This window comes from Chelonia mydas, chromosome 9 (assembly GCF_015237465.2).
Source record: "Chelonia mydas isolate rCheMyd1 chromosome 9, rCheMyd1.pri.v2, whole genome shotgun sequence".
Taxonomy (NCBI): Eukaryota; Metazoa; Chordata; order Testudines; family Cheloniidae; genus Chelonia; species Chelonia mydas.
The window spans coordinates 5,469,039-5,496,582 of record NC_057855.1 but is presented as its reverse complement, the minus strand read 5'-3'; the positions used below and the strand labels follow the sequence as shown (position 1 = coordinate 5,496,582).

Genomic DNA, 27,544 nt, shown 5'->3' with positions numbered 1-27,544 from the left:
GAAGCTTTCAAGTTTTGTTTTATTTAACAAGAAGCAGGTAATGCAGGAACAAAGCAAATTAATCTCATCCCAAAGTCAAATTTTAGTACAAGAGCAAGAAAGTATGACTGGAACCTGTAGTAATCAGTTACGACTCATCTAGCTACAGGACAGTTTGTCTTATTCATGTGCTTAGTAGCAGGCAAAGTTTACAGAATCTAAGAATTCAAGGTGCATGCAAGTGCTATGGCAACAACTTCCAACCACAACATGAGTTTTACCAGTGAAACAGGATTGAGACTGAGTGCCACAAGGTCACCTTGTAAGTAGTATCAAGGTTGCTGTGGATGCCATCAGAGCAGAAAATTTTCGTGTATGCACTTAAATTTAACTGTCTTTCATGATGGCCAGGACCAACTTACACCAAAGCTCATTAATGGAGTCTCAAGGGCTTGTTTAAGCCTCAAATTGCAATAGCTACTCTCCCCCATCCCTGAGCTGCCACTGAACAAGTCCTGTCTAAGTTCTCTGCAGATTCAGCTCCAGCACAGGGACCAGGAGTCTAGACCAGTTGTATTTAAGTGGGCCACATGGAGGGCTCAGACCAGCACCCTGTTGTAATGGGGCAGGGAGATTGCTTTTTGGCTGCAGCCAGAAACAGCAGCATTTAATAGAACCTAAATAGGCTTGAGGAACTTACCAGTGAAGTACTAACATATTGGAAGGAACAAGGAAGTCTACTTGGTCTTTGATTAGTGAGCAGATGGGGACCCCCTAAAGCCTTGCTGTCTGCTGAATTGACTAGTCTCTAGTGATGCTAGGTAGATTGAAGTACAAAATCAAATTGTACTGCTTAGATATGCCACAGAGACTGAATGTAGCTTACTAAACAGTGGAGTTATCAAAAATCCAGCACTGTATGTTCACTGTATCAATTCCCTTCACCTTTTTCAGATAGGTCAAACAGCCTTACTATTCTAATATTTGCTAAATAGTCAGACCCAGCAGTCACAACTAAATAGATTACAGCACAACTTGAAACAATTTAGCCTACAAAGTGGGTTGAAAAAACATTCAGGTACAGAATACACACTAGCATTTGCATCTGCAACACAGGAAAGTGGAACTAGGATTGCAGGAATTTGAGGATACATGTTAGATACTAACCATCAAGCTCTGTAGATGTCATTGCATGATAAGCATAAGAAAATTATGGGAAACACTGTTCCCGATAATTACATACACCCTTAGTGCAACATATGGAGAACACTGCCTCCGATATAACACTGTGGTAGGCAAAAACTACCTTGTTCTTTATACATTATGGAAGACACTGCTCCCGATAATGTGAGTTAGGTTTTCATGATACATAAGGTACTGGAAATTTTGCGGCAAAGCTGCCATGTGATTAAATTGCTGCCTGATCTTAGAGGTACAAGTCCGCATTTGTGTACAACACCCTAGGCTTAACAAGGGTTGAGCCAGGGCTATGGTTAAACCCTATTAATGCATCCTTAAAGGTCTTATCTGCCAAGCTCAGAGGTGCTTTTCTTGCAATATCAAAGCCTAAAGCAGGTTATGGAGCTGCACTCACTGTACAACTACAGAGGTCATCAACTGAAGCAGGGTAAGATAGAAGCCTGACCTCTGGGCTAGGCAGCAAGTCCAAGGGAGGCTTAATTGCAGTTATTTTTAATTTGTTTGTATCTCAAATTTAGGGTTTTTCAGGAGTCACTTTAGAAATGAGTGCTTTTAGTACCAGATTAAACGCTTATGCAAGATCTCCATATCTGAAAACCATGGAAAGCTGAACTGGTAATTTTCTAATAGATTTAAGCTTCATGGACCATTGCTTCATTTTAATATTTGAATGCAAAATTCCAGTATCATGTTCGATTGTAATAGCAGATGCTGCTTTTATTCAAAAACGACAGTATAACTGTCATAATTATGGAAGGCACTGCTTCCGATAATTATCTTCTATAAAAAACCACGCCATTTATAGTGAACTCTGTCACTGATAAATAAATAAAAATAAATAACTCAGTACCAAATGAGAGCCTTCCTGTGAGTTTTGCCAACTTACTTGGCCAAACAAAAATTTGGCAAGCAAGGACTTGATTTCATGAAAGGCCTCACAGCAACAGGGTCTGAAATGTCAGCTGTAGCCATCCAGAGCTATTGGTTACCATGTGGTCCCTTTTATCTGAGAGGGACTGAGTGAGGACACTGAAGGGGGCATAAATTTGGATTTCACCTCCCCTTTGTGATGTAAATTTCTGTAAGGGGTTAGTCTTTAAGTCACCTCTTCCTGGAAAGCCAAGATGGTCATTCACATGGTAACTCATGTATTAGGGTGGCTAAACACTTCAGAACTTCCTGACTATTTCAGCAGCTAAGGGCTACTACTGTGAAAAAATCAGTTTTACTTGAGGTCAAGATGTCTTCACAGCCCCAGAAGGGAGGCTGGAAACACTTACGAATTTCCCCATGAACTGTTACAAAGGCGATCTTCTGCCTTCACCAACTTTAAGACTGACCTCAAAAGGGAAAGCCAACATTGTCTACCTGAGAGTTTTTAAAGGTACCTCCCCACTCAAAGGTACCAATTTAGTTTTAGATCAGAATTTATATTTGAATAGACTGTCTTGCTTTAATCAGTCTGACCTGTTTATTCTCAAGCAGGACAGAAAGGCAGCACCACAAGCAGTAGTGTTTAGTGAGCATAGGCTGAAATCCCTGCTTGAACAGCTGCTGGTGAAGTTTCCCTATCAAAAAAATCAAATTTGGAGTTTTACTTGATCAAAATGTAAGTTTCCAACTACCCTGTCAATAGATTTAGTGTAAGTGTTCACTAGGTCATTGAGGAAGAGTGGGGTTCCCTGTTTCTGTACCCCAGCATTAAGGTTAATGCATTATGCATTTAAAACTCATTGTCTATGTTCCAAATGTCACCAGATAAGGCATTAGCAGCACTCTGAATAGTCCAGGTTGCCAGAGCCAGTTGATTCTTGAACAGGTCTGGGTTAAAGGCACTTGGGTTGGTCTTCCGGAGGCTCAAGTGATCCAGCAAAGCTGACAGAGTGTGGGAACCAGAGCCAAAGAAGATATGACGTAGAGGAGTATCCTTTGGAGACACATATGGAGAAAGGAAGTGGTACTCCACCTTAAGAGGAAATGTAAAATTTAGAACTGGATATTGGACTGAATTCCTGCAGGTGTCAGTTCTTGCACTGACATAGTGGTGAAGGGGCCAAAAGCCAGGGATTATCTAGGAGCTAGAAAAATTCAGAAGTGGGTTCAACAGCCTCTCCTAGTGTTTGTTAGCTTTTGCATGGCTGTTTTTCCAGTGTTAGCTAGCAGCATCTAGACATCTTTCTAGGGGAAGTGAATTAAGGATTTACCAGGGCAGTCACATGGGGCCAGACAGGCATTTCCTAATCCAACAGTAGCAAGCATGAAGTGATGGCCACTTCATAAGTGCAGGCCCTCACCCAGAAGGACAGCTCTGCCTCTTAAGGAGATGTACTCTGTACCTGCAGCCACAACAGCTAGACCAGTCACTGGGTATAAATCCAGTGGACTTTCATTGAGTCCCAGATATACAACTAAACCCTTCATGAAATGCTCACTCCACTGGATACTGGACTCCTTTGTGGTCTGAGTGAAATCAACTCTTGTAACCAAGCTCAGAATACTTACTTTCATGATGCGGTCATTCACCAAGCGGCAGAGGAGCTTGTTGTTAAGGTCAGTGTTTTTGAAGTCTCTTGTCAGCGCAGCTGTAGCTCGACTGAAGTCACCACGGGCAGAATACAGCCACTGAAGGGTCAGATTCATTCCCTGGTAGGGAGAAGAGCTAGAGTTAGTAATTTTACTACTGATTTATTGGAGACAGGGTTGGGAATCTGAGTTGGTACAAATCTTAACCACAGACCACTTTGAAAGACTGAGGGCATGGCCACACTAGAGTTCAGTGGTGTAGCTGCACTGATGCAGCTGTGCAAGCTCTCTAGTGTAGCTACACTAAATGGACAGGAGTGCACTCTCCCATCAGCTTTACTGTTCCAGAGCAGCGAGAAGCTCTCCTGCAGACCTAGTGCTGTCTGCACCAGCACTTATGTTGGTGTAACTTGTCATAGGGGTGTGTGATTAAATCTCACCCTTAGACATAAGTTCTACTGAAAAACTGAACTGTAGGCATAGCCTGAGTTACTGGTAGCTTTTTTAGGCTGAACATTGCTCAAGAAGTTTTTAACTTAAGCAGCTATACCCTTCAGAGGCCCTTTTAGAAGAGCCCTTCCAGATGAGGATGTATTCAGTCTGGGCATGTGACTGCACCACTAATGGTAGTTGGCTCATTTTGCCAGTCACTGCAGTGGGGCTCTTGTTGGCAGCCCCAGGAATTGAATTGACAATGCTACCCTCTCAATCCTAGCTTACCAGGTGGGGATAAGACACTGGCAGATTTCAGTGTTTAGGGTTAGTGGGGGAAAACAAACTTTACTTACTTTTATCTCTTGTTTATATGGGCTAATCTTCATTATGAAGTTGAGCAATTCCTGGTTGTATTGCTCATAGTCCAGGTAAAATTGGTGATCATATGTCATCTTAATAGCCATCTGGCCAGCCACTTCTGTAGCGGTCTGAAGCAACTTGTCCAGCTGAGTTACAGATGAGGCAAGTCTGCTCCAACTGTCCTGCTTGGTGCCCATGTAAGGATATCCTTCCTCATCCTGCAAGGCAGAAAGCATTTGCACTCTGAATTCTTACCTCTAACCCTGGTTTTAGAGCATGTTTCTCTAGCTGTGAGTTTTACTCTACTCCTTGGCTGTACTGTAAGCAGTACTAGACTGACCTGTTATCTGCAGTCACTTCTCTTCCCTCCCATGTTGAACTTATTTGGCACCTCTGCCAAACACTCATTCTGCCCTACAGAAGGTCAAGCTGAGGGATAGGGAGGTGTTACTTGTATGCATGCCAGCCACACCACTTTGGGTTGAAGTGGGCAGCAAGCAGCTTTGCCAAGGTTTCCAGTCTACTGGTGACCTGCTACTACTCCACAGCTTTACCAACAAACTCAGCCACCAAGGGATGTAAGGGCTTTCTGCAAAGCAAGGAATACCCAAGTTCCACTGGCAAGAATACTTGCAGAAAATTTGGACTTGCAGATGTAACTTCTTGTTTAAGTAACCACCCAAAGAATATCATGAGAGTTCCAGCAAACTGCATGATCAAATATTTGCAGAAGCATTAATACAGGTATCAAAAGTTGAGGAAGTTTAGCTATGTAGAGCTAAAATTTGAACTTTGATAACTGACTTCTCTGATCAGCTAAACTTTGTGTTATTCCTATAGTATGTAGAACAAGCAGGTAGTTATTGTGTTCCAGTGCTATTAATTCTATAGATAGCAATGAAACATGGACATCTGGGTAGACAGGAATTCTAGTTCCATTCAAAAGAGGCTTGTGTAGGTTTGTTTAGAAACTCACATCATTAATATACAGGCCTCATATCTACATACAGGAAAGTAGATCAAGCAACGTCTGGAACACAGGGAAGCCATGTAGAATGTTTAGTTTATCATAATCTAGTCTACTTAATGTGTGAACCAATGGCTGAAGGAAGAGTAAGAATTTAAGTCTGGAGTAGTTGAGGAAGTGTTTGCATGAGAGCCAGAAACAGATATCTAATCTAGAAGTAACTGCTCTACCGCTTGGCCACCCATGTACTTTTAACAGTCTGATCTTGCCTTCCATTAAGGAACTAGGAAGCTGCTCATACAAGAGATTGCATTCACTGGCTAGAAGCTGAGTACAGAAATAGGATGGTATAACCCTACAGCTGTGCTGCCCTGAGGTTAAAGTTGACCCCCACTGTTGAGTTCAGCTTCCACGTTAGTCCAGGAGGTGGTAAGAAGCCTGAAGCCCTGGGAGCAGTGGAATCTGCCAGGAGTTGCTCCTTGTGCTCTTTGGCAGATTCTAATCCACTGATGTCAGTTATGATAAAACCACTAGACGGAAGATGTCATTAGCACATGTGCTTGATCTGGTTTCGTCTTAGAGCAGCTTTAGTTCTTCCAACTAGCTAGATCAGGAGTCAAACCTATCACAAGTTTACTGTTAAGCTTCCTTGCTAAGTTGTATTTACATTCTTACTTCATTTGGCAGAGGTTTACAAGTACAAAAGTGACTTACATCATAGAAACTGAATGAAATGGCTGGGATTCCTGCATATGCTAGAAAAGGGAAAGCTGCATTATCCATACGAAAGGGAACACTGCAATGAGAAATATTGGCATTGTTACTCAATTGTAGGTTACCCAATCCAATGTTTACAATAACTGAAGCTTTGAGCTAAAAATAGATGGCCACACCTGGCCAGGTGGCACAGGGGATTCCTGTTAAGGAAGTGGAGCACTAGCAAGCCAGTTTCTGCAGTTCCATAAACACCAGCATCTCCTAGAAGGTTGTTCTTGGAACAGCTGGAAAATTAGACTGGATATGTGATCTAGTTTGAACATGACATTCCAAACCAAGTAGTGTACTAAACTATTGCACCAATGACATGGGAATGAAGTCATAATGATTAGGAGGCTGTCCTAATGGCTTGCTGTGTTTCAAGGATTTGAACAGAGTATCAACAAATTTAGAGCTAAAGCTAGAGTGGCTGCCTAGTCAGTATTCCTATATGGGGGTTTATTAGGAGATTCATTTGGGTTCAGAGAGGTTAGATTAGCTTTGTTGCTCAAGATGAGCTTTTTGAAGTTACTGTTCAAAGATGAGCAGGAGACTTACACTTTTTTGGTCCAGTCAGAACCAATGTAGTCATACAGACTTCTATTTTCTGGATACTTCACCTGCAATAAGGTGCAGAGTAAAGTTACTGTCCAAGTACTTCCCTGTATGCCTGGATCACGATTCAGATTAGCCCAGAGAGACTAGGACTCACCTCCATCATAGTCTGCTCCACTATTTTGTACAGCATTGGGCTGGCAGAAACCCTGAAGTTTCTTGAACCTGTGATGGTAGAAGTTGAGATTTGGAACATGTTAGCCAATACAAGTATGAGATTATAGGAATAAAGTTGTATTGTGGTTTCTCTTTAGCAGCAGTAATGACTTTCAGTGCTTTAAGACACAATATAGTACATGAGCAGCATTAAGCCAAAGCACCCAATGTACCTGCTATTCCAGTTACTGGGCACTGGTAGCTTCTTTTTAAAAAAAAAAGAAGACAAACATTTAGCCTTGTCATTTTAGAGCTTCACATTGGAACGGTTTTTGACCAGTTCTAATTTTAGAGTTTTGTAGATTTGCTGACCAGAGAGCAATAGTTACCTAAAACTGCAGCATCCAGGTTGATGTATGCAAAGGCTTTGGTGTGCAGTGTGGCAGAATAACCCTAAAATGGGAGAAAAAACAATGCCTGTTAATAGGCAGTAACTTTTGAACTATAGTAAAAGCATACAGTTATGGACAGAAGAGGTATGCTCTGATTAATCTTGGTTTGATCAGATGCCTTTTACTTAGTTACCTCCAACCACTCAGTGACACCAACAGCTCCAAATTCTCCTGCACTCCAACTGGCAAAGACAATGCTTCTTCTGGGCTTATAGCCACCTTTAAAATAAGAAAAGAATTGAGATCTGGGCTCCATTACCTTATGTAAGGTTTTGTCCCCCCCCAGCAGAAAGTGTACTTGGGCTTAATTATTTCATGGTTTACCTGTTTTTACCATGGAAGAAATTGCACGGGCAAGCTCCAGCAGCATGACTGTTCCCACACCAGCCTTTGCTGCTCCAGGACCCCAGGAATCTCGTTGGGCTCCAATCACAACATACTGATCTGCAAAGAGGGCAGGAGTGATGAGATGCAGCTGTACTATTTCAGAAATCAGTTAGAACCAAAATATTTTGGCAAAACACTTTCCTACATGTGATACATGGAAGAGTAAACATTTTGGCAAGCTGCATGCAACCTTTAGGGAAAAAAAGACTGAATTTTAAGAAGGCTCTTCACTAGCTCAGCATTAGGGCCATTCATGAAAACAGTCTGGTCATGTCTGAAATGACATTCAGCTCAGAGCCAAGTGTACAATAGAGGAAGATTGGAGGTTCCTTGTAGCAGGATTTAAGGCAGTTAAATTCTTTTCCATTATGCATGCTAGTTCTGATTAGCTTAAACAAAAAAATTACACAGGCTAAGGAAAAAAGGTCTTTACATCTGGTATAGTGCTTAGATTATCCACAAATGCAAAGTCAAAATATATATAGTACATAATCAGCAATAACCCAAATGTAGGTGAATAAATTTAATACAGTTCAGTAGTAGCATCCAAGTATTTAGGTACATCACTCAAGAAAAAAGTTATACAGAGAGTTGGTTGTGGAAAGCAAATCTAGTAGTGAGTGAAAGTTGTCCCTTAAAGAAAAATGAGTACTTGTGGTTGTCCATCTAGAAAATTTCCCTCATGGATTATATCAATTAATTACTTCCCCACTGTGCTTATCAGCACTCCAGCTCATCCTTCCTGCTATTGAGGATGTTTGGTGATGGGACATTATGTAGATGTTCCTTGATCACCTGATGGTGTCTGACACCATGAGTTAGTGCATTCAGCTGAACGCACTGACTGATTCTGCATTCTCACTCACTTGTTACTGGGGTGCCATGTGCCTGAACCTGGTAACCCTTTGCTCTGGCCAAAACCTTGAGACCTGTTTATTTCTCCACCTTTTGAGCTCAGGTGGAGCAGAAGGCCAGGGTCCTGTTCAAGGCCACCATCTTCTTCTGGTCCTCATTGAGGACTGGCTGCAGTTGGTTCCAGGGATGGTGTTCATGTCCACCTTCCCTACAGGTGATGGGATGGTTCTGACTAGGTGATCCTGGATGGTGTTATGCTGTAGCTGCTAGGATCTGGAATGGGGCTTGTAGCTACACAGGATGTGGGGTAGTCTCATTGCATAGCTGTGCTTCCTGCATGGCTTGTCCCATTCCCATGGCAGATGGCTGTTCAGTGGAATCCAGTTGGGCTGGGCTCTGTGGATGAGCCTAGTTGGCAAAAATTAGGTGAAGCTGCCCCCAGGGAGGAAGTGGCTGCTGGCATCCCACTTGCCTGTCACTTTGAATGCCTTGCCCTGGTTTGGCTTCCATTTTAGGTTTTCTATGTATTGGCAATGGATAGCATCCTTCAGGTCCTCTCCAGCATGGTTCTAGCTTTGGAATGATGCTTGTGCTCTGCATGCTTCACCTGTGGCACCGGGACTCCCAGCTCCTGGCATTCCTTGCACCATGTCTAACAGCAGCCAAATATGCTTCTCCACTTGTGGGCATGTGTCCAGAGCAAAGCAAAGTTTCCCCCATCTCTTCCAAATTTGCCTTCCAGTGAGCTGCTCAGGTAGGTGGCAACATCTGGTTGGTGGGAGTCCTGGTGATTTGCTTCTTGATGACAGCAGGAAGTGTTATACAGGATGTTCCCCACCATGGTGTCCAGGCACATCAGAAGGCATGACTGATCACTGCAATGAGGGATGTTGGAGCTGCCCTGCCTGACAGATGTACACCAGTTCATTGCTGGTTCTCTGGGGAAGAAACATCCACTTCACTAGCTGCCTGATGGCGTTTGCCTTGTTCAGAGGTACTTTTGCCATTACAGATCCCCTTAGGACAAAATGATATGGCAGGGGAGATCAGGAAGGTGTTTATCTTCTGCCATGGTGCCAGTAGGGAGGAACTGATCCTGGCCACATTTTGTGGTATCTCTGATATCCTCAGGTGTCTGCTAAATGCAGAAACCTGTGGGTGTGCCAGATGTTGGTAGGCTTGCTTGTCCAAGGAAGATCATGGGTTCACTTGGGACCTGAAGTGGCATTGCCCAGACCAAGTCCCTTCTTCTCCCATTGATATGCAGGGATGTGCATTTCCTAGCATTGAAGTGGAGTCCCATCCAGTTGGCAGTCTGGCTGGTAATGTTGAGCATTTCTTGGAGACTCTCAGGGTTTTGAGTGATCAGTCTCACAAGTGCTTTGGAGCAGGTAGTCATGTGTATTTACAGTGCTTGGAAGAGTGAGGCTCAGATCCTGATGGGGTCTTTAGGCATTACAAACTAGTCTACCAGACCTGTAGACTTATGAACAGGGCCTAAACCATAAATTGGAACATGCACTGGTTTGCATAAATTGGTTTAAAATTCTTTTAGTTGGATTGGTTCAAATGTGTGTAGACAATGGACAAGTTTAAACCAAACGATTACTAGGTGCAAGACCACTTAGAGAACTTGGGAAAGTATCATTAAGAGGCAGCCCAATTCAGGAAGTAGCATGCTTACTCCCCATGAGTGGTGTACAAATCAATTCTCCACATTTATCCTTTGATTTTCAATGATACTGTGTTATGGGGAAAGGTTTTCATTTTGCCTGTTATCCAGTGGCCAAGTAAGAGAAAGTAGCTATTTGCTTAAAGATTTCCATGTAATGAGGACTTGTTACATACTTTACTTATCCAACAGTAAGCCAAAGAAGTTTAAGTCCAGGACTCCCCCAGCCCATTCTCCCATGTAAGTTATGCCAGTTACAGGCTAAACTGGCTTCTAAACGAGGCCAGCCTATTCAATGAGATTTTAGTAACAAAGCTTTACCTGGTTCATCAAAACCCTGGATAACGCCAAAGATGTTATGAATTTTTCTCTGTACCATTTGATTGTTTACTTCAAGTGTCACTTTGGTGTTCTGTGACCTCATTTTGTAATCTGAGAGGCTACCTCTCCACTTTTCAGAGGGGACTTCTCCATTCATTTTCCTGGCAGGGGCGGAGGAAAAAAAAATCAGATACTTTTACTTCATTGTCACTTAAGCACCTCATTCAGAGCCTTACTATGGTGGAAGTTAGTGACACTGGCAAGACTAGTTCCCGATTTTAGTTAACTGCATGCTGGATTAAGAGTGCACTGCATTGGTGTAATACTGGGGAAATTCCAAACCTCAGACTGAGAAGCATACCACAATTTTCACATCAAGACATTTGTTTAAAGCCTGCATTTAAGCAATGCTATAGGCCAAGGTTTATATAAAAAGATCTCAGGAACAGTGAATACAAGACTCCATTTGCTGAAACAGTCAAGAATTTGGGAGTCCTATACTGATGAAACTGTACAAGCTGTAGCTCAATATACATTGTTAGATGACAGGAGGAGAGCTCTGCTTAGAAGGACTCTGAGCAATTTCATGGATTACTCATAGGGATCCAATTGTATTACTGACCCTTGGTAGAACGCCTGTAGGCAATATTACCTGAACAAATTTCCTGCAGTAGCACTAGAGATTGTTTGGACAGGAATGCCTGGGAGTCCAGAAGATTTAGCTGGTGGGAACTGAGTGTGGTTGAATGAAGGGAAGCCAGGGGTGAAAGGGTCACCTGTTCCTAGATGAGCCTGTCAATGAAGGATTGTGTGTTACATGCAAGATACACATAATAGTTTAAGGTCTGTAAGAGTGAGGTGCTAGAGGTCTACCTACCAGTATTGTGGAATACAGCCACTCTTGTATTTGCAAAGCTACAGCTGTGCTTTGTCAATCAATATTGCCTGGCATCAAGGAACCATTATGGTTAAGCTTACGTAAGTGGAGAATCATTTCTAGAGGCATTATGCAAGAGACAGCATGTTTGTGTTCTCTAGGCAAGCATGCTATGCAGTCTCCCTTTGCATCTTCTAGAGGGAAGCCAACCAATGTTCAGCAGTAGTACTTACATGTCCAAAGAGAACCTCATTATCAGGGAGTTTGTAATCAGCAGGATCAGGGTATATCAAGACACCTACTGCATTCAAGCCTTCGGCATTAGCAACCTGGAAGTGAAGGTGAAATTGATTAAGCTGAAGAGTCTGTGCTATGTTAATGTTACATAATGGACTCTAAAGGACAGAATCAAGGTTGCTTAGTGCAACTTTAAAATGTAACCTCTTGTCCATACATGTTCACATACTAGCATAAGTCAAGACTATGTTACACAGGACTCTGCTGCCTCAGTGTCCAGCACAGACCTTCTCTGGAGATGAAGCAGGGTTATGTACTGAAGGAGACTTGTCTAATATAGGACTCCTGGTTTCATTTTTTGCAGAAGTTCAAATGTGTGTAAGGGATTACAGGAAAGAAAGGGATAGTGGACTAGATGGACGTTTAGTCTGACCCAGCATGGCTGTTCTTATGCAAGTTATTGTTAAGTGGCTTGGAAAATTGGATTCTATCCATGCCTCTGCCACAGTTCCTGTGTGATGCTGGGCACATCATTTAACCCAGTCTTGTGTGGTCACTGTCGGTTTTATTTTTTGGGTGCTTGCATTGAGAGCCTGGTGGGGAATTTGCAGAAGCGCTATACAGATGAGTGCTGTAGAAAAGCCCATGCTGAACTTCCACCTTCAGAGTAAGGTTTGAAGAGTATAGGATAACTAAGTTAAGGAATGACTAGCTGCTCATTAACTGAGTACTATCCACCCTGTGCACTCTGGAGCAGTGTCCTATGGAAGAGACAGGCTCATTATGGTAGTCTAATTACATGCCTACATGGGGCAAAGTTAAGGTTACAAGGACAGCCTTTGTGCGCTTGAGTGGGCAGACTACCCATTTCTCCCCTAGCCTATGGCCCTGCCCTTCCCTGTCCTGTATCTTCCCCATCTCTGGCTCCTGATCCCATTACTTCCTTCCCCACTCCCTTATCTAGCTCAGGCCAGTGACCACTCAGTCCCAGGTTCCTTCTCTGGCCACTCAGCTCAACCCATCCCAGTGCTTTTCCTCTCCACTTCAGGAGCAGCTTCTTCTATGCTGCCTGGAGCTAAAGAGACAGGCTCCTCTACTCTATTCTGGTGCCTGGAGCAGCTCAAATCTGCTATTACAGTGAGCTCTACTCATCGCAAGACTGGAGCATGCCCAACATGGACAGAATCTTTGGCCAATTTAGCTGTGAAGGTCTAGTGAGATTCTAGAGAGCATGGGCAAGAGTTTCAATGGCTTAATGACCAAGTTTGGTCAGCTTCTGCAGGGGATGGCAAAAGGCACACTGACCAAGACCACCTTCCTGTCAGATTTTAAGTTCCTGCTCCCAAACATGGAGCCACTTGAGTATCTCAAAGAAAAGGTCAGTTTCTTTCCCAGGGGTAAAGTGTGTAATTGGTCTCATGAGTGCCTGAAGTTGGTCACTTGAGACAAGGTGGCATGGAAAGTTTCTGCTGAACTTCAACTGTTTGGGCTAAGCTGTAAGCCACTAAAACAGGGTCTTCTGGCATTATGAGACCCTGGAAATCCTCTTCCCATTAGATGCTGGGAATAGACAAGGGATGGATCATTTGATAATTGCCCTGTTCTGTTCATGCCCTCTGAAGGATCTAGTATTGGCCACCATCAGAAGACAGATTACTGGGCTAGATGGACCATTGATCTGACCCAGTATGGCTGTTCTGATGGAAGTGTCACTCAGTCTTTACAGGCAATGCTACCAGCCCCACTGAGAAGAACTCCAGAGTGTTTAGTCACTAGGCAAGTGATGAAGTTTACATTGTGCCCCCCCAGTATGCAGAGTTCTCACTGTTCTCTTGCACTGTAACTGAGTTAACTGAAACAGGCTACTCCTTCCTGCAACTGTGGGCCAGAAGTAGTGGCAGCATGAACAATTTTTGCCAGGCCCATTCACATGTCAAGGAGGTACACTCCTCTCCCCCAACCCCTGCAGCATTCAAATACATCTAGACTAAGCTAAAGGCTGATCTGACTAACCTGAAGATGACAGTTCTAAATACTAAAAAGTGTCCTAAGTTAGCTAGGTGATCTATGAACACACTATTCAGAATAGGAGCCAAGAGCTGTTACCTACCTTCTCAGCAAAAGAAATTTTCCCAGCTCTGACAAGGACCACACATCCATTTACAGGGGTATCCATCTTATTTAGTTCCTGAAAGTCCTCTGCCCGGCCATAGTTAGCATAGACTAGTTTACCCTGGAACAAAGATGTAGTTGTAGCAATCATTGATAATTCACCTAAAATCTCTCTAAAGCCATGGGGCCTGGACCACTTGTCTTATTTACAGGAAGATAATGAGAAATCTGAACTCATGCAGCAACTTGAATGTCCTAGCTTCAACCAAGTCTCATGCATTCAGCAGCAAATTATCTTGGTTCAAGCTTATAGCAACTCCCAGCTGTTAGACCACCAGCTTTCTGGGCAGAGGTTCCCCCTGTTAGAGGGTGATCAATTGTTCCCCATCTTCAGTGAAGGTAGGACAATAGTAATAGGCAGTGAGAGATTTAGTTAGACTAGGCTACTTCTTCCTCCTCAATATCTAACCTACAGTTAGTTAAGTGCTGGAATAGGCTTCCAAGGGAGGTTGGGGCATCCCATCATTGGGAGTCAGGAAGAGGTTGGACAAGCCTGTCAGGGATGGTCTAGGTATTTGGTCCTGGCCCTAGCACAGGAGGAGACTTGACCAGATGACCTCTTGAGGGCCCTTCCAGTCTTACTTTATGATTGTTCTTGAAGAGCTCCTGGATGGGCCCCTAGCCAGGAACCCTCGAGGAGGGAAGCAGCCACCAGCTACTGCAGGCCTTGGTGATGGGGGGTTGAAATGGGTTTATGGAGATCCCTCTACTCACAAGAGGAGTTGCAGGGCACTTACCATAAGTGGTATGAGAGAGAGTTTAGACAGACATGCTCATCTTGGTGATAAGCTAAGTGTTATTTACATCTATTAGTAAATATAAAATCCAGGACCAGAGTTTAGTTTGCTTTACTAGGTGTGGGTGTGATGGTAAGTTCAAGTTCTAACTTTGAGAACTCTTGCTTCATGGGCTGAAGCTTGGAAATACCTGGGCCATGTCCTCAATGGTAAGCCTCAGGAGGGACTATTCTGAAGAGCTGTTCTGCCTAATAACTGGTGGTTTTACTCCAAACCACCATATCCTGCTCTACTTGGCTGTAAGTGAAGCAGTAGTCTTGTGTCTCAGGGGTGGAAGCCAGACACTTTAGAATAATTAAGAATGAAGTATTAAGGAGCCACTGACAGTTCAAGTCTCAGTCCTAGAGAGTGACTTGTCCACAAGTGAGATTAACTGACAAGTCAGTTATCCTCAGCACATTCAGACTTGTTCTTTTAAAAAGTAGTTTGCTATTCAAAGCTAGGTAACTTACTGTTGCTGTTGCCCTTGCACTGTACGCCACATACCCATCAGTAATTGGCAGTTCTGTTGCCGTTTCAGTTGAAGACTCAATAGTCACTTTATTTGGTGAGCTATTAGACAGCAAGAAACAGCATTAAGCAGAGCTAAAGTACCAATTCTAAAAATGGCAGATTAGCAAGTTCTTAGCACTAGCCATTTACTATTTGATTATTCTGCTTAAAAAGAGTTTTACCATGGAAATATGATTTGGAAGTATAAATCTGACATTTGTTTAAGTGAAATGGTGAGACCTTAAGTAGCTCAAACATGCTACTCCCCAATGTATACAATAAGCATTAGTTGTATATATGGCCCACAAAGCTAGTTTAAGCCATGCTGCACAAAGCCTACATTTAGATTATAGTAATGAGCTTCTAGAAGGTGATGTTTGGAGTCATTAACCCTGAAAAGGGATGACAGGTGCTTGTATGCAAGTACTGAGTGGAGAAAGAATTAGGATACTTATGTGAACTTAGGCACTTAGTGTTCCCCTATGTGAGCAATGTAGAAGTTAGGGATTACTGCTTTCCCCAACACTCTCCTCCAAGTATGCCTTCCCATAACACTAAGGATTTGAGCTGATAGGGTCTTGCAGGCCAAGACAAGTTTATGACTATAGCTACAGGATCTATATGTCCCAACAGAAATAGGGCTGTATTAACTGACTGACAACTCAAGAGGCTAAAGACTCATGCACTACTTTGGTAAAAGCAAGTCATTATTCTATGACAAGCTTAGTTCTACAGTTTAGCATTGTGACAGATTTTTACCAACTGTCTGTCTACTTCTGTAAGGCAGGCTTTTAAAAAAGTTTTCTGGACTCTGAGGCACCCCAGTAGCCACTACCACAGGCAGAAGTGAAGCCAAGAGAGACTTTGGCTTGGATTTCCCCTCAAACAAGGTTAGCTGGCCTGAGAGAGTTAGAGACCTCAAACATTTGCTCTAGCTGAAGAATTTTTATGGTTGAACTAGTAAGATCCATGCCTGAAAGAATAAAAGCAGCTTACTGTCTTTGGCATATTAACATACCTGCCCTGGACCTGCAGTGTAACGTAGTGCTCATCATTCCAAACTTTATCCAGTTTGAAATCAGTTAACTGACCATGAAGATTGATAGCAAGACTTTCATCTGTTTCAGAGCCAGCTTCATAAGATGTCAGCATCCTGGAACAGAAGGAAAAATGTAAAGACACAACAGTTTAAAAACCAGCTACCTAGTACAATGCCAGGTTGTGAACAAGCCATTTAACTTTAGCCTAGATCACACTCATGATTGTAACTGAGGTGGCAAGAGTCTTCAGTTATTTAACACTTGTGCTACAGGAACAGGTAGGTGGTTTCAGATTAGCAAAATACTCAGGATGTGAAACAAATAGCTCTGACTAGGACTCCGAAGGATGTTACCTGGCATTGTTAAAGTTTACAGCTCTCAGCTTGTTTGACAGCATCATTTTGAGATCCTTCCAGTAAAGGACAGATTCAGTTTTAGGCTCTTCCATGTACTCATTGTTATATTCTGGGGAAGGTGTAATGGCAGGGTTTCCACATGCATTACTTCCATCTGAACAAGTGCTAGTTGCCTGCATTCTCCCACGGTAACTCAAGTAGCCAATCAGAAACCCTAGGGAAAAGACAGACGTTTATACACTACAAAGCCATTAAAAAAACCGAGCCAACGCAGTGTTAACTCAAGCCCCTGACTGTTCATTCCAAGTAGTTGAGTTTTATTGGGAGACTAACCTGTTCCCATGCAAGCTTTGGAAGTTCTTATAAACTGTACCAGCTTTCCTAAGTTTCACCTTAATGGATTTTATATTTTAAGATACCATGTGGATAAAGCATCCCGTACCATACTGATAAAATCTTCATACAGTGGGTCTCCAATACCATTCAGGTTTTATTTAGCTGCATTTGCTTTGAGTCTGTATTACTGTAACAAAACTAGTTATTGGGTACTAAAGCAGGAAGTCCACATCTTCCTTAAGACCTACTTGATCTTCTTCCAACATTAATGCACCTATTGTAGCTTTGTTCTTCTGTTAGTTGACAAAACACTTTTACTAGTTTCCTCATAATACTGTTTGCTCTTCTTTGCTTTGATAAACATTAAACTCCAGATTTGTAGTAAAATAAACAGGTATTCACACTGTCAGCCCCAGGAATGAGGTACAATAGAACCTCCAGTCAGTTCTTAACTCTGGTCTACCACACCTCATTTGGAACTGGAAGTATGCAATCAGGCATCAGAAAGCAAATATAGTACAGAACTGTGTTAACTGCAAGTTTAAAAAATATTTGACAAGGTAAGGAAGCCATCTGTGCTTGTTTAATTTAAAATACAGTTAAAAGCAGCATTTTTCTTCTGCACAGCAAAGTTTCAAAGCTGTATTAAGTCAATGTTCAGTTATAAATTTCTGAAAGAACCATGCTGTTTTGTTCAGTTATGAACAACCTCCATTCCTGAGGAATTTAACAGATTCTACTGTACTGTAGTCTAGATGGTCTATTGTAAGATGCACACTGAAGAATCACTATAACAGAGCATAGTGTGTCTTGTTACTTCTACTTTGTAGAATTCCTTTCATCTTACCAATTAAGAAGAGGAGGCCTCCTGCAGCAACCTTGCACCAGAGGTTTCTCCCACTATTTCTGGGTTTTGCTACACGGCTATGAACATGGTCAGTCATTCCATTTTCTCCAACTTCCTCCTCTTCTGCCAGTTTCATTTCCACACGACTGTCTCCATCCATTTGACGAGCCAGACTGAAACGGGTGTATGACAGCGGCCCACCTCCAAACTAAATTGGAAAGAAGACAGATGAGTGAGAAATATGTGACTTGATACTACACAAAAAGCCTACTATATTGCTTGTTACAATCTGGGATTTGTGTTCATTCCAGAATACATGTATAGGATTTTATTTATGTAGGACCCACTCTAAAAGCCAATTGTTTTAACTAGTTATTAGATCTGTCTAGAGTCACCAGATTGGATGTTTGCTGTAAACCCACAAAATTGGGATCTTCATATATAACTCTGCAGTCAACCTAAACCTACTAGTTAAAGGTAGTGTTCAAGAACGTCGCCATCTTTTAAAGTTTTTATGAAAAAGGGAGTTCAGGACTTTGATAAAGTCCTGATAAGTAAAACCTCTAAGGCAGCTCTGTTTTAGGTGTTGACACCCACACCTGTTCTAGAGGAAGCACAGGACTAAGAACTCATGTTTTGACTTAGACTTTAGATCATGATGGTCCCTTCTGACTGTAGTCTGATCTCCTGGATGTTGCAGGCCAACAAACCTCACCCACCCCTGTAATAGACCCCTAACTTCTGGCTGAGTTGCTGAAGTCCTCAAATCATGATTTAAAGACTTAAAGTTACAGAGACCAACATTCACACTAGTTTAAACCTGCAAGCGAACCATGCCTCAGGCTGCAGAAGAAGGCCAAAACCCCCCAGGGTCTCTGCCAATCTGACCTGGGGAAATTCCTTCCTAGCCCCATAGGGTGATCAGTTAAACCCTGAGCTAGTGGGCAAGGCCCACCAGGCAGATACCTGGGAAAGGATTCTCTGCAGTAATTCAGAGCCCACTCCATCTAGTGTCCAGTCTCTAGCTGTTGGGGATTTTTGCTACTGGCAGTCATGGATTGCCTACAATGGCATGTGGCCTGTCTCTTCATAGCATCCCCTCTGTAAGCTTATCAAGTTGTCTTGAAGCCAGTTAGGTTTTTTGCCCCCACTGCTTCCCTGGGAGGGCTGTTCCAGAACTTCACTCCTCTGAAGATTTGAGACAGTTGCCCAATTTCAAACCTAAATATGATGGCTAGTTTATATCCATTTGTTCTTGTGTCCACACTGGTGCTTAAGTAACTCCTCTCCCACCTTCACCCCCCTTATCAGAGCTCTGTTTCACACCACACTGCCCCCTACCAGTCTCTACAAACAGCAGGAAAATATAAGACCCACAAAATTCAACTTACTGCTCCCTCTAGGTGAATGCAAAGGCAATTATCTAGAGTCCTTTTGCTTAAAATGAAGCATTAGACTTCAGGAGAGTGCTCCTGCCAACAAAGCTGCATTCCCACTGCCACTTGCAGGGGCAAAACACTTATCTTTCAGGGGTGGGGCTTTAACCCACGAAAGAAAAGTTGGGTCAACAACTTGCAGTATAGACAAGCCCTTAGTCTGTATGAATTCTACACAGAAGTCAGTTTCCCTCTGTCTTACATCTTGGCCATTTTTAGCTTTCCTGGTGAAACTGGGTTAAAAAAATCATATCATTTTGGCAATTTCTAGCTGATGGTGGTTCCTCCATTCCCAACACCAATATATTATAGTTAGAGTGACCAGTGACTTCATATCCCCAACTTGACACCAGCGGATGCGGGGGGGGGGGGGGGGGGAGAAGGAAGAACAATTACCTTCAGATTTCAGGATTTAGGTCACTTTGACTAGGGGCTTTTGGGTGCTCAACCTGAAACTTCACTCTTGAAAAAACCATGACCTAAGATCAGCTAAGATAGGAAGAAACTCAGTATCTAAAGATTGACATGTAATATTTTATTCCTGCAAGTGTTTACTTGCTCCTATCTTAACTTTCACCAGAAGCAGTGTTCAGACTACAACATTACTAGACAGGAAATCTTACCAAGTTGGAGATTGCTGATCGAGCATGATCCATAGTTTCTTGAACTAGCTCCCTCCAACTCCTTGACTGAAACCTAAAATTTCAAAAGGCACATACACATTAAAATTCCTATCATGCACATCAGGCTCACCAGCATTACTTAAATCTGCCAGATGCAATACTAATTACTGTGTTATACCACTTTAGAGCTATGGCAGAAAGTTTGTGAGTGCTTATGCAGAAGTAGCTTCTTTCTATATGAAGTATTTCTGGGCCTTCATCTTAAATACTACCAATGTAGTTATTCAGTTTTGCCAAATACCATGAGTTGCAAGATTAGCTTCACCTGGATTAATGTGCAATATTTGTTCTGGTTTGTGTGCTGGAGTGTTGCTAAGGTCAGTATTAACAGTGATGCTGTTGCCCTAACCAACTACATCCCCTCCCCATTTGAAGGCTTGGTGTGGGGGAAGAAGGGAGGAAACAGTGATCACCTCAGCTAGCTCTAATGGGAAACTCCAAAGTTCAGTCTCTTAAAGTCCCCAGGCCTCAAGTTCAAGAAACAAGCTAAAGTTTCAGTCATCTATTTTATTAACTAAGCCTTATAGCTAAGAAGCTATGTGTTTTAAATGTAACCTTTGTAATTGCTAAACAAAAACTAGAATATATTCACAAGCTCCCATCCAACAAGTAATCCTTATAGCCAAGGCCAGGACGAGTGGTTAGTCTTAAATCACCTTTTGTTTTGGAACTGTTAGAAAAGCAAATCCAATATTTAAACACTTTAGTGAAGGGATTACCATGGCAGGGGAAATACCAATGTTTTTGTATTGGATTCCTATTGATGGACAATAGGAATAGCCACCATCTTATCAAGTCTCTCCCCACTACATTTTATTGGTGGAAGCATGCTAAGGAAGCATCCCTACACTTCTTTTAAAGTCCAGTGCCTGGCAGTGAGCATGTGGGCTCTCAGAAGCCATAGACTCAGAATGGCACCAAAAGAATAGTTTCTCCAACACCTAGAATAGTGGTACAATCTGGAGTGGCTGAGAACCCCTTTCAAGAGTCTGATTCATCTTGCATACCCCAAGTTTCACCTCACTTGAAAAACCACTTGCTTACAAAAAAAAGTCAGACAAAAATACATGTCTCAGTACACTGTTACTAGGGGAGACAAAACCCCCAAAACTCGTTTTGTCTAATATTTTAGTGTTTGTTGACTTAGCTAGCACTTTTTATGTAGCCTGTTGTAAACTAGGCAGTTATCTAGGTGAATGATGTACCCACCAACCCCCCAGAAGACCTCTGCTAGGGTATGTGTACCCCAAGTGGAGAATCATTGATCTAGAACCAACTAACTAAACTTAAGGTTAAATAAACCTGTTCCAAAGATTACACATGCACATCTTATGTGCTGAAAGTGTTTCACAATCCTGGCATTTTTTGCTAATTGAATGTAATAAGCAAATTGTGTTGTCCTGCATTGTACTGGAACATCTCATGATGCTCTCTGGAAGGGAGTGCAAGGTAAGACTTATCACTAAGGTTAAGTTGTGTCCTGGTTATTTTTGGTAAATTCAGACAGGTCGTGGGCAACAAAAAGGTTTGCAGAAGCCTATCACTTGTCTGAATATGAAAATAAAGGGGACCCCTCTGCCACCCTAAGGCATGGAGCTAACAGTTCAAGCAGAAAACGTCAGAGGCCTCTGAAAGTCATGGAACCTGTGACTGACAGAAATTTTATCCTTAATTGTTTACCTGATAGAGCTGTAGCCTAAATAAATTTTAGCATGGAAGTTATTTGACTCTTCCTCTATCAGCCTCTCAATGGGAATTGCAGGTGCAGATGTTCCTAGCATTTTCTATTATAAGACCCCATTTTCAGTTGCTTGTAACTTTGCCAAACTAAACATTTGGCCTGAAATCTCCATGCCAGACAGCCTCAGGCACAGGCTGTTTTAACAGTGGAGAAGAACGGGAAGGGAGGTGGGTCTGTCCCCCATAACCATTAGAACATCTCTACAGAAACTGGAATTAAATCCAAGAGTCATTCTTCTGCTGTCAGAAGATAACATGAAGCACACTGGCAAAGCATCATCCCTCCAGTGACTTGTCCCTAGAGGATAGTAGCCTGCCACCATAGCAGTCAGTCAGCTAGCATAAAAAGACTGCACTGACCCTGCTGATGTTCCAACTGGGGTGGAGTGTCAGTGGTGCCACATGATGCAGTTTTTGGTTTTTATAGTTCAAGATTAGGGGTTAAATGCTAAACTGAAAGAACATTAAGGATGAGGAGTCAGCACTTGAGTTAGGAAGTGAGAGAATTAAGGTTGCCTCTGTAACCTTAATTTGACTCCCTCTTGTGCACACATCATGTAATTAAAGATTGTATCAATTCTAATTTTCTACGTGACCCCTGTATCACTCAGTGTATGACAGATAGTGCCCTGGGAATCAAGGCTGTGTAGTGAATGAGGTGGTTGTCTATAGTACCCTACTTCATTTGTTGGAAGTAGAGGAGAGCAGAAGTATGGTCTTATGGGTAAGCCAGTTAGAATCCAGTTCTCCAGGATGGCATTTATCTCTGCATATGCCAGTGTTCCTATGTGATGCTGGGCAAGTCATTTAAAGCCAGACTTCACAGGTGACCATTAATTTGGCATATCTGCAAAAGCACCTGAAGTCACATGCTGTTTTTATAGCCCTAAATATAGTGCAAGTTCAGGACCTAGGTGTCTCAAATTGGGCATCCAAAACTTAGTCAAACCTTCTGATCATTTGGCCATAAACTCTGCACTTCAGCTCCCCAACTGAAGTGGGAACACCAGCACCTAAACTCAAAGGGATATTCTGAGAGTTTGTTTTGTGAATCACTTAGATACTATAGTGAGAGAACCATACCTACACCCATGAGGAGGTTAATCTAGTATCTGCTGCCAGGTTTGGATGGCAGATTAAATGTCACTTTAGAAGTATTCTCACTTAACTTGTGGCCTAAACTACACATTCACAGAATGATGCAGGTGTGCTCTAAAAACAGCATGTGATTATTATAGTGCATTTATACAAGGAGCCAAATTAAGGCTGCATGGGCAAATTTTGGCCTTTCCTGAGTGCTTGACTGGGCAAGCACACTGTTTTTAGTAAGAGTTTTGCTATCACTTAGTACAAGTTTTAATACCCTCATTATTGGGGCTGACAGATAAACATACTGCCTTCCCAAGCTGACAAGGAGTTTTATTTGATAAGTTGACTCAAATTCATTCATTTAATTTGAATTAGAATAATTTAGCTTAGTTAAATAAGTTATAGAAAATAGGAAGTATTACTTGATATTTCTTCCCCAGATGTCTCATCTTAGAGCTTAAAGAACCCTAGGGTGCATAAGTGACAACTCAATAAGTGACCATGTGGTGGCCTATAGAACCTGTTCCCTTTAGCCAGATATATTTGCATCCGGTTCAAGAATCACAAGTTAATTCCAGCAATGCCAGTGCACAACAATAATCCACAAAAGATTGTTCATGCTTCAGGCCAGGTCTACACTACAGACATAAGTTGATGTCACTTCATGTGAACTTTTCACACCCCTGAACATCATAGTTGCACCAACTTAACTCCTGGTTTAGACAGTGCTATGTCAACAGGAGAGTTGCTACCATGGACACATCTACTGCCTGTTGTGGAGCTGAACTAACTACACTGACAGGAGCAGCTCTCCCATCAGCATGGGTTGTAAATTCATGTAGACTGTGCATCAATGTAACATGAGCTGTGCATTAAGGGTACACTCAAGCAGCACTAATACCCTTCTGTGGAACTGAAGCATCTTAACTCCATTTTGAGATGAGGCACGCTGGCCAAAAATCTGATTAACCTATGCCAATCCCACATCCAGAACATCTAAATCTTGCGAATTCTTTCTGCACAGATTGTCTATCCATTCACAGCTAGATCTCTTATCGAGACATGGTATGATGAGAGTCTGGATTACTACAACATCCACTTCTCTGGCTTTGACACCTGCAGTCTTACCCCATTCAAAATACCAGCTGCAAGGATTTCCTCACTCATCATTTTGAGCATGTCACCCCCTTCTGCAACCCTCTACTGGCTCCTCCTTCTCCATCACATCAAACATAGCTGCTTAGTTTGGTTCTCAAATCCTTCACATCCTATTCTTACTGTACTCAGTCTCTGGAGAAATGGTCTGAAGTAAATAGGATGAAATCCAATAAGGACAAGTGCAAAGTACTCCACTTAGGAAGGAACAATCAGTTGCACACATACAAAATGTGAAAGGACTGCCTAGGAAGGAGTACTGCAGAAAGGGATCTGGGGGTCATAGTGGATCACAACCTAAATATGAGTCAGTGTAACCCTGTTGCAAAACAAAACCACCACACATTTGGGATGTTATTAGCAGGAGTATTGCTAGCAACACAAAAGTAATTCTTCCACTCTACTCCAGTAGAGGCCTAATCAGTGTGGAGGAGTTGTGTACAGTTCTGGATGCCACACTTCAGGAAAGATATGGACAACTGGAGAAAGTCCAGAGAAGAGCAACAAAAGTGATTAAAGGTCTAGAAAACATGGCCTTTGAGGAAAGATTGAAAAAAAACTGGGTTTGTTTTGTCTGGAGAAAAGAGAGGGGACATAACAGTTTTCAAACACATAAAAAGGTTGTTACAAGGAGGAGGGAGAAAATTCTTAGCCTCTGAGGATAGGACAAGAAGCAATGGGCTTAAAATGCAGCAAGGGCAGTTTAGGTTGGACATTAGGAAAAAAACTCCCTAACTGTCAGGGTGGTTAAGCACTGGAATAGATTTCCTAGTGAGGTTGTGGAATCTCCATCATTGGGGATTTTTAAGAGCAGGTTGGACAAACATCTGTCAGGGATGGTCTAGATAATACTTAGTCCTGCCTTGAGTGCAGGGGCCTGGTCTAGATGACCTCTTGAGGTGACTTCCAGTTCTATGATTCACTATTAAGATATTCATTCCTGCCTCTGATTGGCCAGTGATGCCAGCCTTCTTCACTTGCTTATATTTTCAAACACCTTCATGCTTTCTCCCATGCTGCCCCCTCCCTCTTGGAGAAGCTCCCCACAAACATCCATAAAGCTACCTCACTATCCTTTAAATCCTTCCTTAGCTATGATGCTACAAGCATCTGGTCATGGTTACTGAGACCACCATCTGTCATTCACCATCTCCTTGTACTCTTTTTGGTCTATATTACCTGCTGTAATGCTTTATACCGATAGTCTCTACCCCAAGAGCACACAAACTTTGTTGCATTTAGCACAATAGGCACTGTCTATAAATGGAGCTCCTAAAAGCCACTGAAATATGAACAGATAATCCAGGGGGTGTACATCCAGGTTTTTGCTAGACACCCAAGAAACCACAGTTTGCTTCGAGTCTGGAACTGGACATTACCCTTAGCCACTTCCCTCCGTGGAGTGGAAAAACCCATGACAAACATAGGTCCCTATGTACTGGCCTATAAGGCTTCATAGTTCATGAAGCACAAGTTAAGATAACTGAGCCAAATCAGTAGTGAAGTTTTCCCACAAACATGATATCCCACCCTATAGGCAGTGCTCTGCTGCTGCAGCTGCCTAGATAACTGCTGAAGGTACCCCACCTTTCAAGTGAATGACTCCACAACTTCTAGGGAAAAAGCACAGCAAATATCTTGTGCCATGACAACGCCACCACCACATTAGTGCAGCAACAGTGGAAGTACTTTGGTCAGTCAAATGCCAGTGTGACCTAGACCTGCTCTGACAAGGTCAGACAGCTATAGCCTGCCTGGACTAGTACTACCTCCAGCTGTCCTTACTGCAATATACAGAAGTGCTAGTATAGCCTACAGGCTTCAGAGTAGCAGCCGCATTAGTCTGTATTTGCAAAAAGAAAAAGGAGTACTAGTGGCACCTGAGAGACTAACCAATTTGAGTGTAAGCTTTTGTGAGTTACAGCTCACTTCGTCGGATGAAGTGAGCTGTAGCTCACGAAAGCTTATGCTCCAATAAATTGGTTAGTCTCCCAGGTGCCCCTGGTACAGCCTAGAGGCCACAGGCTAAGGAGGCTCCTCACCAGCCCTGACTTCCCTTGACAGCCCAAGAACAGAGCTGCAGAAGTACAAAAGAAGGGGTGAAATAATATCACCACCCTACCCCTCACCACCTCCCTGCCACGAGGTGGCAAGACTCCTCTCTCGTGTCCTGAGGGCGACAAGAGAGAGAGATTCCGGCTGTGACAGGAGCCATTTTGCCATGTTCCACGAGACCACGCCAGGCCCGTCTTCCAGCCGGCGCAGCGCCAGGCCGCGTGGACACCAGTCCCAGGCAGAGCCTGGCTCGGGCCGCCTCCTGCCCACGGAGCCGCGGGCGGGAGCCTCGCAGGCGCGGGGCCAGGCCGCGGGACGTGCCCCGTTTCAAGGAGGGGCCAGAGCCAGGCACCTGGTGACGGGCTGCGGCAGGCCCAGGGTGACCCCCGCCCTGCGGGGAGCTCGCGGGCTAGGCCGCCTCGTGGGGGCGGGGAGGCCCAGGCAGAAAGGGGGGGGGGGGGGGAACTGCCCGGCCAGGAGCGCGGCAGGGATGCCGGGCGCTGCGCCTGCAAACGGCGGCCCCGGATGCGCTCAAGGTCACCGCGGCCCCAGCAGCCCCGCGGGCCATGTGCGCGGCGCGGCAGGCAGGAGCCCCGCCCCAGCCCGCGGAGCCCCCCGCGCCGCGTCAGGAACTGCCCCCCCCCCCCCCAACGGCCGGGCAGCCCCGCGCGCGCCCACTGCCGAGCCCCGCTCTCCCACGCGCCCAGCCCCGGCCGCCCCGCGCTCACCCGCCACAGCTCAGCAGCAGCCGGGCTCGCGCCGCACGTAGGCAGGGGGAGGGGGAGGGGCCGCTTGTGACTAGACGCGCCCTGAGGGGCCGGCCCCGGCCTCGGCCTCCGCTCTCCCGCCCGCGCCAACCGCCCGGCCCCGCGCGCCGCGGCCGGCCGGCCACTCACCAGCTCCTGCTACAGCCGCCGACTCCAGCCACCCTCAAGGAAGGGAGGGAAGCGGTGCCCGTTTTAACCGGCCGCCGGCCAATCAGCCGCGCGGGGCGGAGGAACGCGGCGAGTGTGTGGGGGGTGAGTGAGGTGGACACGCCTCTTCCCCACCCCCCTGCAACCCGCGCCCCCGCCTGTCGCGCCCGGAGCGGGGGGTTTGCCCCTCTCCAAGATGGGGGGCGGGGGGCGCTGGCGGAGGAGACACGGAGTGAGACACTGGGTGTGCCACAGCCCGGGGCCTCCCCTCTGCCACCCCCAGGGCCCGGGGCCTCCTGTGTGTGCCACCCCCAGGGCCCGGCACCTGCCCCCTGCCATCGCCACAGCCCGGGGCCTCCCCTGTGCCACCCCCATGGCCCGGCACCTGCCCTCTGCCATCGCCACAGCCAGCGCCTCCCCTGTGCCACCCCCATGGCCCGGCACCTGCCCTCTGCCATCGCCACAGCCCGGCGCCTCCCTGGTGCCACCCCCATGGCCTGGCATCTCCCCTTTGCCATCGCCACAGCCAGCGCCTCCCCGGTGCCACCCCCATGGCCCAGCATCTCCCCTCTGCCACCCCCAGGGCCCGGCGCCTCCCCGATGCCGCCCCCATGGCCTGGTATCTCTCCTTTGCCATCGCCACAGCCAGCGCCTCCCCGGTGCCACCCCCATGGCCCGGCATCTCCCCTCTGCCATCGCC

General features: G+C 44.5%; 2 protein-coding genes across 5 annotated transcripts in view; one reads left to right on the top strand and one right to left on the bottom strand.

The window, feature by feature from the left end:
• TFRC (transferrin receptor) lies at positions 1 to 26,912 on the bottom strand. Of its 4 annotated transcripts, none has more exons than XM_037909082.2 (19): positions 26,827 to 26,912; positions 19,832 to 19,904; positions 17,773 to 17,980; positions 16,587 to 16,803; positions 16,212 to 16,352; positions 15,154 to 15,253; positions 13,843 to 13,965; positions 11,729 to 11,824; positions 11,271 to 11,410; positions 10,619 to 10,779; positions 7,708 to 7,827; positions 7,517 to 7,602; positions 7,321 to 7,384; positions 6,933 to 7,000; positions 6,779 to 6,840; positions 6,179 to 6,260; positions 4,491 to 4,715; positions 3,682 to 3,822; positions 1 to 3,145 (listed from the first exon to the last, which is right to left on the bottom strand). In XM_037909082.2, exons 2-19 carry the CDS (start codon positions 19,862 to 19,864, stop codon positions 2,903 to 2,905), a joined length of 2,310 nt encoding a protein of 769 aa, XP_037765010.1. In that variant the 5' UTR covers positions 19,865 to 19,904; positions 26,827 to 26,912; the 3' UTR covers positions 1 to 2,902. The 4 variants fall into 4 exon arrangements, with proteins under 4 accessions (XP_037765010.1, XP_037765011.1, XP_043378574.1 ...); XM_037909083.2 differs by having other exon boundaries at positions 16,212 to 16,346; positions 26,827 to 26,888; XM_043522639.1 differs by lacking the exon at positions 26,827 to 26,912 and adding an exon at positions 26,659 to 26,768 and having other exon boundaries at positions 16,212 to 16,346.
• The window catches only part of SLC51A (solute carrier family 51 subunit alpha), an 87,556-nt gene continuing 86,825 nt past the window's right edge, over positions 26,814 to 27,544 (top strand). The window contains exon 1 of the mRNA XM_043522640.1: positions 26,814 to 26,949. The gene's annotated coding sequence lies outside the window, so the exon portion shown is untranslated. The remainder of the gene's footprint in view (positions 26,950 to 27,544) is intronic.

Excerpts from the sequence above, each read along its gene's own strand:
- TFRC (XM_037909082.2), bottom strand. The coding sequence starts at position 19,864 with ATGGATCATGCTCGATCAGCAATCTCCAACTTG. Across the intron at positions 13,966-15,153 it reads GTGCAAGGGCAACAGCAACA|GGTAAACTAGTCTATGCTAA; the intron begins GTAAGTTACCTA and ends TCTTTGTTCCAG. Across the intron at positions 7,828-10,618 it reads CCAGGGTTTTGATGAACCAG|ATCAGTATGTTGTGATTGGA; the intron begins GTAAAGCTTTGT and ends CCCTCTTTGCAG.